Source organism: Narcine bancroftii, chromosome 4, assembly GCF_036971445.1.
Source record: "Narcine bancroftii isolate sNarBan1 chromosome 4, sNarBan1.hap1, whole genome shotgun sequence".
Classification (NCBI taxonomy): Eukaryota; Metazoa; Chordata; class Chondrichthyes; order Torpediniformes; family Narcinidae; genus Narcine; species Narcine bancroftii.
In genome coordinates, this window is record NC_091472.1 from 183,582,871 (window position 1) to 183,596,385 (window position 13,515).

The 13,515-nt window shown below is 42.1% G+C and overlaps 1 protein-coding gene across 1 annotated transcript in view; it reads left to right on the top strand.

Annotated features, from left to right (window-relative positions):
* The first annotated feature begins 248 nt into the window (after positions 1–248).
* The window catches only part of LOC138761300 (calcium-binding protein 7), an 85,499-nt gene continuing 72,232 nt past the window's right edge, over positions 249–13,515 (top strand). Inside the window, exons 1-2 of the mRNA XM_069933198.1 lie at positions 249–620; positions 1,643–1,786. Coding sequence (XP_069789299.1) covers positions 512–620; positions 1,643–1,786 — 253 coding nt within the window. The 5' untranslated portion in view covers positions 249–511. The remainder of the gene's footprint in view (positions 621–1,642; positions 1,787–13,515) is intronic.

Here is a 13,515-nt window from a genome sequence, read left to right on the forward strand (position 1 = left end):
CTGATTGTGGTGAAGCTGAAGGCAAATAAATTGGTCTTTTGAAATGCTTCGCCAAGCCTGAGGCGATGGTTCGAAGAGAGGAAGGGTGAGAGCCACCGGCTCTCGGCGACGAAAGCTCAGGAGGAGCATCACGTTGCGGGGACCTCACTCCACCGCGAGGAAAAGTCTCGCAGCTGGAACAACAGGCTGCGCCCCGACGAAGCAGTCTGGAGCCGTGATTCTCCTTCCAAGGCGCTTCGCAGGTTACTCCTCGGTGTCAGGTGGGATTTTCCCGAGTGGAGCCCACGTGTCAAGACTGGGGAGAGCGGGGGGCGCAGAGCTCGCGGCTCTCCCCGCATCGCCCAGGAAATGGATGGAGTCTCGCCGCGAGTTCACTCGCAGATACGACGGCCACCCCATCCCTTGGCACCCGTGTGCGGGCTGATTCATTGGAAGTGACCGAGGGGGACGGTTCTCTCCAACTCGCCGTGCGAAGATCGTGAAGAACCTCTTGTGGTCCGAAGATCCAAGAATGCCTATGCATCCAGTGACCGCGACTTTAATGTATCGGGGCATCTACACCATCCCTGACATCCTCACCAACCAGGACCCCATAGACATACCTGAAGATGAGCTAGAAGGTGAGTGCCGTTCCTCTCTGGTCGTTTCGCATCTTCGCGGTGTTACCTGTGAGAGCAGTGACATGTTTGTTCTCTGCTCCATCGCCAAACTGCGGTAGCGGGGGCTGTCGCCACCCAAAAACTGTGCCCGGCATGAATGGGGTCTTTTTTCTGTAGTTAAAATAGGGGGGGGGGGGGGGGGCTCTGACTATAGTGGCGGGGTTTTTTTAGACAGGTGATAGCGGGGGTGGGGGGCATTCGATAGGAAAAAGATATGCAAAGCCTCCCCCCCCCCACACACACACACGGTAAACACGATCACAGACATGTATGGCTTAACGATGGAAGGAAGTGGACGGCGCAAGGAGCCGCGTATTTGACTTGAAACCTCAGCATTGTTATTCAGCGCGCGTCGGCCAGCACAGTTTCCATTTGCTATTTGTGGAAGGAAGACACTTATTTAAAAACAAAATCTCCCAGGTTGAATTAATTCCTGGGGACGATCTATTCAGAATGCACTTTGGGGCTGAATTGCCCACTTTTCACACACAAGGCTTGTCTTCAGTCCTGGTCATCATGTCCCTTCTCAATTCATGTTAGAACAACAACCTGGTCTGGGCCCACGAGCAGCTCTCGTACTCATGTTGGGTTTCTCTTTGCCGCCCTGTGCAGAACTTTGATCACTGATTGAAAGTGGTGGTGGACTTAAAGAGCAGTGTGGGATTTAAAGAGCAGTGTGGGTCGCTCGCCCGTTGCTAAATACCTGCAGCAGCGATTGCATTTATTCATGAAACCCGTCTTCTTTGAAAACGTTGTCGCGATTGCTTTCATGAATTAATTCCACCGATACATTTAATAATGCATCTTGCAAAGATTTTCCAAGTCCATCACGGGGTGGGGGGGTGGGGGTCGATTCAAAACGACGCGCGTTGTTGAACTTCAGTCTCTATTTCCCAGACATGGATATAACTTAGACATAACCAAAACATTATGTGTTAACTTATCACACATTGACTTCGGTATAACCTCGTTCCTTCCTACAGAGATCCGGGAGGCTTTTAAAGTCTTTGACCGTGACGGCAACGGGTTTATCTCGAAGCAGGAACTGGGTATGGCGATGCGGTCTCTGGGCTACATGCCGAATGAGGTGGAACTAGAGGTGATCATCCAGCGATTGGATATGGACGGTAGGGAGGCAGAGAGCACACTCTCACATTCAAATGATAACTTGCATAGAATATGTTGACCATGGCAAGGGTCTGAGCACAAGAATTTGCCCTTGGTCTACTTCGTACAGTTGCTTATCCAGTTTTAATTTAATTTGGACACACAGCACGGTAACAGCCCATTTCGGCCCACGGGTCCGTGCCACCCGATTTATACCCCTACGGGGAGGACGTAAACTCCTTACGGACAGCGCGGGATTCGAACCCGGGTCAGGTGTCCGGTCCCCATTGCCGCCCTGCTCCACTGCATCTCCAGCCCATCGAACCAGAAGCTAAGTGGATAATGGAGAGATTGCCATCCCCTATATTTAGGGGAAAAGCGCGAGATTAAAGCAACAGGTTTTACTTTAAAATGATCCAATTCTTAATTAATAACCATACCTAACTTTATTTACTTAAGTAAATGCACGTTTCAGACATGGGTCCTCCAATCAGTCTGAAGCACAGTCCACCTTTAGCAATCCCTATACCATAAGTGCTCTGTGATTAGTAAAGGATTGCTTACCGTGGTATGTGGGTGGAAAGGAAAAAGGTTGAAAACCACTGATTTTAATCATACTTAATTGACTAGTTATGTGTTTGGTTTCATAACTCCAAAGGAAATGGCCCAATGACGTTTTTTCCCAAGCAAAATATTTCAGTCACAATTGCATCTGGAGCAGTGATTCTCAACCTTCCCTTCCCACTCACATCCAACCTTAAGCAATCCCTGCAGCAGAGCATTTATGGCATGGGATTGTGCAATGCAGAATGTGAGTTTTTAAAAAAAAAGATTGTCCACCCCTGGAAGCCTTGGGGTCACTTTTGCACTCAAGAGCCCCCTTGTACAGAATACTACGGATTTGCAACGCTTCTGTCCTGACAAAGTGTTCATGATTCCATACTTTCCAACTCAAGGAAGGAGGTGGGTGTCAACTCAGGGCAGGATTGACATGAACTGCCTTTGAACAGGTGATCTAACACCACTTCCATAATAGCCTGCTTCAAGTTTGGTGTCAGATCAAGTCTAATCAGAAGGGGGGGGCATTGGGATTACCGTGGTGGGAAGCACAATCTGACATTCGAAAACTCGTTCAACAGGGGTTGTGGGGTGCCTACCTACCTACCATGAACCTCCTCCATGCACTGCCACCGTCACACTTCCCCCTCCCTCTGACATAACAGACAAATGCACTGCTTGCATCATGTGGAGACTAGTGACACTGCAATGCTAGTGCTGTGGGTCGGGGGGTGGTCACAATACCTCATTTCAGGGGGCCATTCCCGCAAATGCCTCCCCTTGGCAATTCCTCCCATGCCCCCGCTTGACCAGAATTCTAATGTCTCAAGAATACCGTTGCATAAAAGGGGGTCTTTGGACACCACAAACTCTCAGCCTAAGTGCATGGTTACAAGAGAAAGGAATGCTGGAGAGAAAGATTGTCACATAAATGTGAAGAAGCTTAACTGCTGATGTCATACATTATCCTCATTCTCCCTTATCAGAGGAACTGCAGGAACGATTGAATGCTCAAAGCATTTGTTCAGTTGGTTGTCCTTCCATTGTAGCTCGCCCACCAACCCCATTCGTAATCACAGACATAGAATTCTTGCCAGTACAGAAACAGGCCCTTTGGCCCCACTCATCCATGCCACTGGGATGCCCACCAGACTAATCCCATTTCCTACAATTGGCCCAAATCCCTTTATTCCTTGTCCACATATCAAGTATTTTTAAATGCCCTGATTGTATCTACCCCCATCATCTTCTATGGCAGCTTGATCAACATACTGACCACCCTCTGTGTGAAAAACTTCTCACCCTAATTTCCTTTAAATATTTCCCCTCTCTCCTTCAACCAACGAATTTGAGTTTTGGACTCCAAAACCCCTTGGAGAAAGATTCTGACAATCGATCCAATCAACGCAGTGAGAACAAACCCAATCCATCCAATCTCTCAGTATAACCAAGAGCATCCATTCCAAGAAACATTCTCCTTTCTGGCACACACAAATCCTTTCTATAGAAAGATGACCAGAACTGCAAACAGTATTCTAAATGCAACCAAACTGATATCATGTATAGAGGCAACACGATGCCTGGTCTTGTATACAATACACCTGCCTGTGAAAGTAAACTTTTTCACCTTTGTCACCATTTTCAGGGAGCTGTGAATTTACATTAATGTTATTTACTGTATTTGTCCAGCCTGTATTAGATGATTTACACACTTTTCTGAATTAAATTCCATTTTTAAAACTTTTAAATTTAGACGCATAGCACGGGTACAGGTCACTTCAGGCCACGAGCCAACGCTGCCCAATCACACCCATTTTACCTACATTCCCAGTACATTTTTTTGAACCATGTACCACTGCTCCATTCACCTTTCCAGCTGATCAATGTGGGTGCAACAAAAAAAAGATTCACAAGGATATTATCAGGACTGGATGGCTTGAATTAGATGGAGAGGTTGGATAGGCTTGGACATGTCTTTCCCTAAAGTGCAGAAGGTGAATTTATAGAGGTACACAATATCACAAGGGAGCATAGATAAGGTCAATAGTCTTTTCCCCAGGATAGGAGAGTCTAAAACTCAGAATCAGAATTTATTGTCATGAACAAGTCATGAAATTCAATGTTTTGCTGCAGCGTCATAGAGTAAATATTCATATTGTAACCATCTTACAACAATATATACAAAATAAAAATGTAGTGCATGAAAAGTAAGGCTATGTCTTTGGTTCATTGATTATTCAGGAATCTGATGGCAGCGGGGATGAAGCTGTCTTTGTGCCATTGAGTGCTTGTCTTAGTTTCCTGTACCTTTTTCCCCTATGGTAGCCATGTGAAAAGGGCATGGCCTAGGTGGAAGGGGTCTTTGAGGATAGAGGATGCTTTTTTTTTTAAAGACACCTCCTAATATAGATGCCCTTAGAGCAAAGTTTAAGGTTGGGGGGGAGATTTAAAAGGGACCCACGGGGCAATTTTTCACACAGAGGGTTCTGCAAGCTGCCCGAGGAAGTGGTAGAGGCAGAAACAACAATAACATATTAAAAAACTATGTACACCAGTGGTTTTCAAACTGCCCCCCTAAACTCACATTCCACCTTAAGAATTCCCTATGCCATATGTGCTCTGTGATTAGTAAGGGATTGCTTAAGGTGTTAAGTGAATGGGAAGAAAAAGTTAGAAAACACTGTTCAAATCGTACCTAATTGACTCGTTATGTGCATGGTTTCATAACTCCAAAGGAAATGGGCCAATGACCATTTTACTCAAGCAAAATATTTCAGTAACAATTCTCAACCTTCCCTTCCCACTCACATTCTACCTTAAGCAATCCCTTACTAATCACAGAGCACCTAAGACATGGGGATTGTTTAAGGTGGTATGTGAGTGGAAAGAAAAAGGTTGAAAACCACTGGGTTAGAGGAATAGGGGCAAAATGCAGATAAATGGGATTGGTTTAGAAGGTGGCATGATTGACATGGATGAGTTGGGTTGAAGGGCTTTTTTTTTAACTTGCAGTCTGACTCTACATATATCCAAATTCTTCGCTATCTACTGCTCCACCAATTTCTGTCTTCAAGAAACTTCTCTTTTGGAGCAGACAGACAAGTAACAGAGATCCCAATGCAGATCACCACTATTTAAGGATTTCCAGTCAGAAAAACAGCCATTCACCACTACCTCTTATTTCCAAGCTAGTTTTGGATCTAGTGTACAAAAACACCTTGGATCCCATGGTCTTAATTCTCTGGAGCAGCTTACCATGCAGCCTCTCAAAAGCCTTGCCAAGGCCATGTTCACCACATTTTCAACCTTTATCAATTTTCTGAGTAACCTCCTCAAAAAACCCTATCAGATTTGTGAGTCGGGATTTCCCATGCACAGAACCATGCTGAATCCCTCTCAGCATTCCCTGCTATCTTAAATCACGGGGTGGCCCGGTTAGCGTAGCAGCTTGCGCAACATGGTTACAGCGCCAGTGACTGGTACTTTGGTTCGAATCCCACACTGTCTGTAAGGAGACTTGTCTGTTCTCCCTGTGTCTCCGGGGGCTCCAGTTTTCTCCCACTGTTGAAAACGTACCTAGGGTTGTAGGTTAACTGGGTGTAATTGGGAGGCACGGGCTCGTGGGCTGAAACGGCCTGTTACCATGCTGTATGTCTAAATTTTTTTTTAACATTTAAATTTTAAAAATTTATAATTTAAAATAGGTTGCTTGCTATTTTTCCCCATAGTTTCCTTACTACTGACACAAGGCTCACCAGCCTTATCCCGACTGACCTTCACGATCATGCAAACAAAATTGACTGCCCTCTGGTACCTCACCCATGGCTGAAAATAATGCCAATAACACTGTCAAAGCTCGAGCAATCCCCTCCCTTGCTTCCACCGATAGATTTGGAATATTTTTTATCAGGCCCTGGAGAGTTTTGTGTGTCACTATCTCTAATATTTCCTCTTACAAGTCAAGTTTATTGTCATCTGATTGCACATAAACAACCCAACGAAACAGTGTTCTCTGATCCACGGTGCAAAACATGCAGACACACAACCAGACATAATGCACATAGAGACAAACAATGCACATTGCAGGACAAGTATTCATAGCCACAAAATAAATATTGTTTCATGAATAGAAGAGCGTGAACAGTTCCTTTGGTCATTCAGCATTCTCACTGCCCATGGGAAGAAGCTGTTCCCCAGCCTGATGGTGCTGGCTCTGACACTCCTGTATCCCTTCCCCAATTGGAGCAGCTGAAAGATGCTGTGTACGGGGTGGAAGGCATCCTCAATGAGTCACTGTTGTACCTTCCTGCCAAGTGAGGAGAAGTTGTGTGTCCACAATAAATCACCAATTAAGTGCTCTCCACTCTCTCCACTATGGAGTTGTCGATGTGTAATGGAGGGTGGTCATTCCTGGTCCTCTTGAAGCCCACCATCATCTCCCTCATCTTGTCCACGTTGAGACTCCGGTTGTTACTCTCGCACCACTTCACGAGATTTTCCAGATTATAGTGGATGCCTCCTTAAACTCTTCATCCTCCCCACCCTTCTCCTTAGTGAAAACTGATGCCAGGTCTTCATTCAGAACACCACACATATCCTCTGTCTCCACACACAGACTTCCCTTTTTGCCTCTGAGGGGCTCAACTATATCCAATAAATCTGTAATCTGGTGCTTTACAATTGTTACATTACAAATATTCCAGCCTCTAAATGACCGACAGATTGTACGTGATGTTAAAATGAATGATTAGATAACACCAGTCTAATGTGCATTGAGAGATGTGTTAGTCTGCCAGGCAATTGGTGACTGTGTAAATGACTGTGTAAAGCAGAACCTGAAAACATGAAAAATGGCAGTAACGTGGTAGAAAATATCCACCAAGCTCCTTAAAGTTCACAATGAACTTCAATAAATTAAAATCTCATCCAAGATGAAAGTTAGAATTGATATTGGTTAAACCACAGCAGTAAAATGATCATTCAATATAAACTTTAAAGTTAATTGGATTATAGATGCTGACAATGGGGTGGATTTGGGGATTCAATGGTGCCTCCAGTAGTAGAAGCATCAAGAAAGCAAACAAAACTCTGATGAGAAGAAAATTCAAAATAAGCTACATGACGGCACAACATGAGCCCCTTTGGCCCACATTGTTGTGCTGGCCTAAAAAAAATCTATTCCCCATCATTCTCATCCTTCCCAATCTCACAGCCCATAACCCTCTATTTTTCTTACATCCATGTGCCCATCTAAGAATCTTTTAAGTGTTCCTAATGGACCAGCCTACAGCACCATTTCATGGCGGTGCATTCCAGGCACCCACCACTCTATGTGGAAAAAACAAAATTACCTTTGACATCTCCCCTAAACATTCCTCCCCTTGCCTAAAACAAATGTCCTCTGGTATTTGCTATTGTTGCCCTGGGAAAAGGGTCCATCTGATCTATGCCTCTCATAATCTTCTGCACCTCCAATAAGTCACCTGTCCTCCTGATTTAGATGGTTTCTTCAGGAATTTTGAATTGTTAATAATGTAATGGAGTACTACAGCACTGAAACAGGTCCTTTAGCCTAACGTCCACCCACGCTGACTAAGCTAGTCCATTGGCCTGCCTTCAACCCATATCCCTCTAATCAGTTCCTATCCATGTCTAAATGTCTTATAAAGGTACAATTGTCCGCATCTTTACCATTTTCTCTAAAAGCTCATCCCATACACCCATTACCTTCTGCTTAACAAAGGTGCCTCCAGGCTTTGAAATCTTTCCTCTCTCACCTTAAATCTGTGCTCTACAATCCCCTTCACTGAGAAAAAGACAGTGCCTATTTACCTCATCTATGCTTTCATGATACTTTCAACTTTAATGACTTCCACCCCTAGCCTCTAATGTTCAATGGGGAAGAGTCTCAGTCAATCCAGCTTCTCCATGTAGTTCAAGCTCTACAGTCCCAGTAACTTTCTCAGAACAATGCCAACAGGGCAGAATAATAAAAGTACAAACACATTGCAGGTCAAACAACAGACCTTATACAGCACAACCAACGTTTCCAGCTTGAGCTCTACATCAAGGCATGACCAAAATGTAGACAGGTGCTTGAATAATATGGTGGGGTGGGAGGAGGGGGGGAGGATGAGCACAGGTCAACAGGCAGGAGGTAATAAGTGGATATGGGAGGGAGGGTGCACCAGCAAGTGGGGGGGGGGGGTGGTGGGTCTGTGAAAGGAGAAGGAAGGGGGGAGAGGTGGAGGAAAGTAGAAAGAGGGATAGGGAAGAAAGGGAGAACTGGGAGTGTTCTAGCAGAAACTGAAGTCGATGTTAATGCCATCTGGTCAGAGAGTATCCAGGCGGAATGTAATAGCAGGAAATGTTGTGCTTTGGCATATCTGCCCTCTAATTAGTAAGCTACAAAATCCTTAAAATAGCAAAAAGGATAAATGAACAGTTAAGATATTTTTCCTCATGTTGGTTTAGAAATGAATATCAATTTTTAACTTTGCTTTCTTTTAATAATTCCACTTTTACACACAAAATAGCAGAGAGCACCACTGATCTAATGATTTGTTCTAATGCACCACAGTGGACAACATACTGCGTGGAAGAGTATGTTCCAAATGCTGGCAAAGGCGAAGAGCTCTGGTGGACAACTTGGCTGGCATGGACAAGTTGGGCCGAAGGGTCTGTTTCCATGCTGTATGATTCTAAGTATGCTCAAGTCTTGCAGTGAGATCTGAATCTAAGCTATTCAGGAACAAGAATTCATGCTGTGTTGTCATTGTAACTCGTTGGGAAAACCTTATCTCCATGAATTCTGCTCATAGCATTTCTAAGTATTTGCAAAGAAAGGATATTAAACACAGATTTCAGCCCACAAAGATTCTATTATCAAATCACCTTTAACATTAGCTCATTCCCCTTCCAAGATTCTAAGACGCCGTACAGTACCATTGATTTCACCATTCAGGATTAGTACTTCAACCATCGCATCTAATGGTGATATCATGTAATTTATTGAGTGTCCAAAGTTAATTGCATGCATAACACCTGTCCTGAATAATTGCTTGAAAGACTAACTTCAGTGTAAAACTGACATTGGAATTTATTAAATGGCATTAACATCACTGAAATTGTGTTGAACATCTGGGCTGATATTTGCTCTAGGTTGTTAAGTTAATGAAAAAATTTACCACGCTACCCATTGCAACTAATCTCCTAGATTGTCTCACACTGAATGAATTAGACTCCTATTTATTTTAAGCATAATGTGAATGTAATGACAGTAATCTAAAAGTTAAATGACCTTTTAAAATATAAACTATACATTGATTTGTACTATCTGAATTTTCAGGTCAAGGCAATAAATACTGTTTGTGTCAGGAGTGCCCACATCCCATGAACATTTTAAAAAATAATTGATAAAGCAATTCAAAATTGTTGGGTCAGAGCATCCAATCAATTAACCAATTAGGCTTGAGTAATGAATGTTTACCTTCCCAGACCCCCAAAAATATAAAGATAGAATAGAAAAGTGGTAATGTTACAGGTTATATTTTATATCATATTATAAATAATTTGTCGATGAAAGAGATAGATGGTGGGGGTTCAATGTAAGTCACTTCACAAACAGATACTTACACTTCACATCTCATTTAAAATGCAAGAGCTTTGCTGAAGCTACACATTTGGGCTCTGTGACTTTACCAAGACAATGGAACTGCTTTGGAAAGAAAGCAGATGCAAATGAAAAATTTTTGCTCAAGTGCTGAGAATGATCTTTCAAGGAATGGGTTTGGAGTCTTGGAAGAAGGTTTGTTCTTTTTTAATAAGCAGAGAGAGAGGTCGGTTCTGGAGTAGCTTTTGAGGCTGCAACATGGCAAGCAGGAAGCTTGTTGAAACCCTCGTTTTGAAGATGGGTTGTAGGTTCTTGAGTTCAGCCTGTTGAAAACCCTTGTAGTCCTTACAAGAGGAAATGGCTGGTGAGAGTGTTTCTCCTGAAATAAGGGAAACAAGAGGAACTCTGGTGACCTGGAAGAAGAGGTTATCATTTGGAAAACCCATGATGGTGAAGTTTCTTTGGCAAGGTACAAAAGTGACTGATAGGAGGAAATCAGTTTGTGTGTGTCCAACGAGCAACGATTCTCTCTCTGAAACCAACAAGGACCTTCCTGAGTGGTTACCATTTACCTTTCAGCATCAGAGCCTGGTGAAAATTCTGTTCACAGTAGAAGAATTGCCTGATACCAGTGAACTTGGAGAAGTGAGAAGTGAATGATTGGACTATTAAAGCAAAGTACTTTCCTGAACGTATACACATTACATTCACGTGAGCTTAGAATTAAAAAGGGGTTAAGTTAATAGTAATAAGTTAAAGTTTGATCCTGTTTCATGTTTAAAGAAAATTAAAAGCAATTTTTGTTTAAGTAATCATTTGTCTTGGTGAATTTCTATTGCTGCTGGGTTTTGGGGTCCTCTAGGCCCATAACAGCACATATGATTTTTGTTCCATTCATATGTAAGCATGGACAAATTATAAATCTTTTGTTCTCACATTAACCCATTCTTGCATTATTGCTTCTTTGAAATTCAGGTGTAGGAAGTCATTTCTGGGATGGTATTACTGACTTGCATAGAAAAATAGACATGTACGTAGTTAAAAGGTGTTAAGGGAATGTTGTGTCTGCTTAATGCCAATTTGAGGATTTCTACTTCCTCAAAATTGAATTATGGAACATCAGCAAAATTGTTAAAGTTTTGTTGAGCCTCCACTTGTCAAAGGTAATTTGTTTGAAACCCATAAAATTGTCTCAGTTATTTAGCCAAATCAAAACAAAAGTATTTTTTAATCAGTCATACCAAGCATGAATAAGTTAGGAATGTTTTGAAGTATCTAACAACTTCTTGCAATTACATGGCTAGATGCAACATGATATTTCACAGATCCTTAATCAAACTAAGCCTCATCAGATGATATCAGGACATGTAAATAAACAATGAATTTTAAAAAATGAAGGCTTTAAGAAATGACTTAAGGAAGACTGGTGGCAAGATACGAAGGAGAAATTATTTTTACCAGTGAAGGAACAGGAATAATCACAAGGCCATAAATCACTAAAAAAAAATTCAATGGGTTGACAGACTCTTGGAGATTATAAAGACCAAGTGAGGTTTAAGAATGGGTATAAATTTTAACGTTGAGAGTTTGTTCATTTGGGAACCAAGATGTGTCAACAGGCATGAGGATGATCGATGAACAGAGCTTGATGTGAGATTGCACTGATTTGTGATCATCTCAACTATTAGAGAAATAAATTTACACAGAGATGAATTTTATCCGTGAACTCAGATATAGCACGTGACACAGAAGACTTTAGTGTTGAGTATGTGCAATACAGAAACTTCGAGGGCATCATAATGTAGCCCACTTAGCAGGAAGTGGACAGGATTGAGGCACCTGTCCATGTTTACACCAGGCTCAATTTCACCAAATATTATATTCATGCTCAGTAACTAAAATAGAAATACTCAGCAGGTCTGCAAGTATCTGTGGAGAGAAATTAGGAATTCTCATTGTTCTCTCCACCCTTCCCTTCTCTGCAACTTGTATCATGTATGATCATTAAGCATCTCAGCCTGGTGAAAGGTCATTGATCTGAAGCCTGTACTTCTCTCCAGCGGTGTTGTCTGTTAGTCAAGATATTTTCAGACTTGTAATATCTGCAGTATCTTGCTTATTGAAGACAGTAAAGTCAGGAGAAATGTAAAATGATCCTAATCCTGTTAGTTTTCTGGTGGGCAAATTAAATTAAAAATGTCCTCAAAGAATCCATCAACATGGAAATCTTAATGTGAGTAATATCCAAGTTATACTGGGAGAGCACAGTATTGCAGTGTATGGGGAGGTTCAGAGTTTGTAGAAAGAGTATGAGACAGTGTCTTCTTTTTTTTTAAATTTTTTATTTTTCACACCATAAATCACATTAGCCATGATGTACACTTTTTCTTTTTCACACATATACAGTGACTTTTTCTCCCCCCCCCACTCCCTCCTCCCAAGCCACCCCCCCACCCCCCCCCCCCTCATCCATTTTAGGTATACAATCTAGGTTGCATTAAACCCGTCAGACAATGTTGTCATTCAACAAAAATACACCAGAAATTCTACTGAGAGACAGAGTGTCTTCTGATGCATGAAGATCTGCAGAGGCAGTCAGCCATCTGCGATTCATTACCAATGACAATGAAGTCTACCACTGCCCTCAATTGTCATTCTGCAGGGATCCACTCAGAATCCATGGAAGACAGCTCAGCAGTTAGGATAATGTGAATTTTTATTTTTGTCTGACACAATAACCAGAGATCGAGTTTGCATCCTAAGTTATGCCAGGGATTGGCGTTATGAATATGAAGTATATTTCTGAAATAGCGTGGAATCTGGCCATTTATCCTGACCCAAATCCTGACGTCACTGATGCTTTCTTCCACATAATCAGTATGTCTAACTCTATGTGACCTCTTGTTCTTGAATCCCTTTATTGCTCTTTTCCTCAGTCATGTATCTTCTTGAATGCTGACCTCTGCTTGTTAAATGTTAACCATTTCTTCGATCATCATTTTGAATCTTGCATTCCTGAGCCCCACATAAAAGAATTTTCTTCTTTGTCTCAGTTCTCTCACATTTAAATTTGTTGGCCTCTCTTAGAAAACAAATTTAGTGAGCACAGTTCAATTAAAGTTTTCCCATTCCATACCCTAATAATTTTAACCATTCCTGTTGAATCATTCCCTTCATGTCTTCTCTTTTCACTGAAGCATTTCTAGTTGTTTTCTTATAGCTGGCTGCATCCAAGCGAATCTCTGCTGTGAGTTGTTCAATGCCACAGAATCCACTTTACAGAATGGAACTTAAGCAATATGCAGTGTTCCAACAGTGGGCATTATGATTTTATTTGGATTCATCATGTAAGCATTTACAATCCACACACCTGCCCTATAACCCAGTATTCTATTACCTAGTTTATGGCCTTATTTACTAGAAGTGAGCTTTTAACGACTAGGAAATTTAAACCACAAATCATTCTATCCAGCTTTCCCACCTCCAAGGTGTAATTGTGACTTTTATTCTTTTAACCAAACAGCATTTTCACTCAAGGTACATTTCATTTGCAGCCACCAAAATGATGGGTAAAAATAC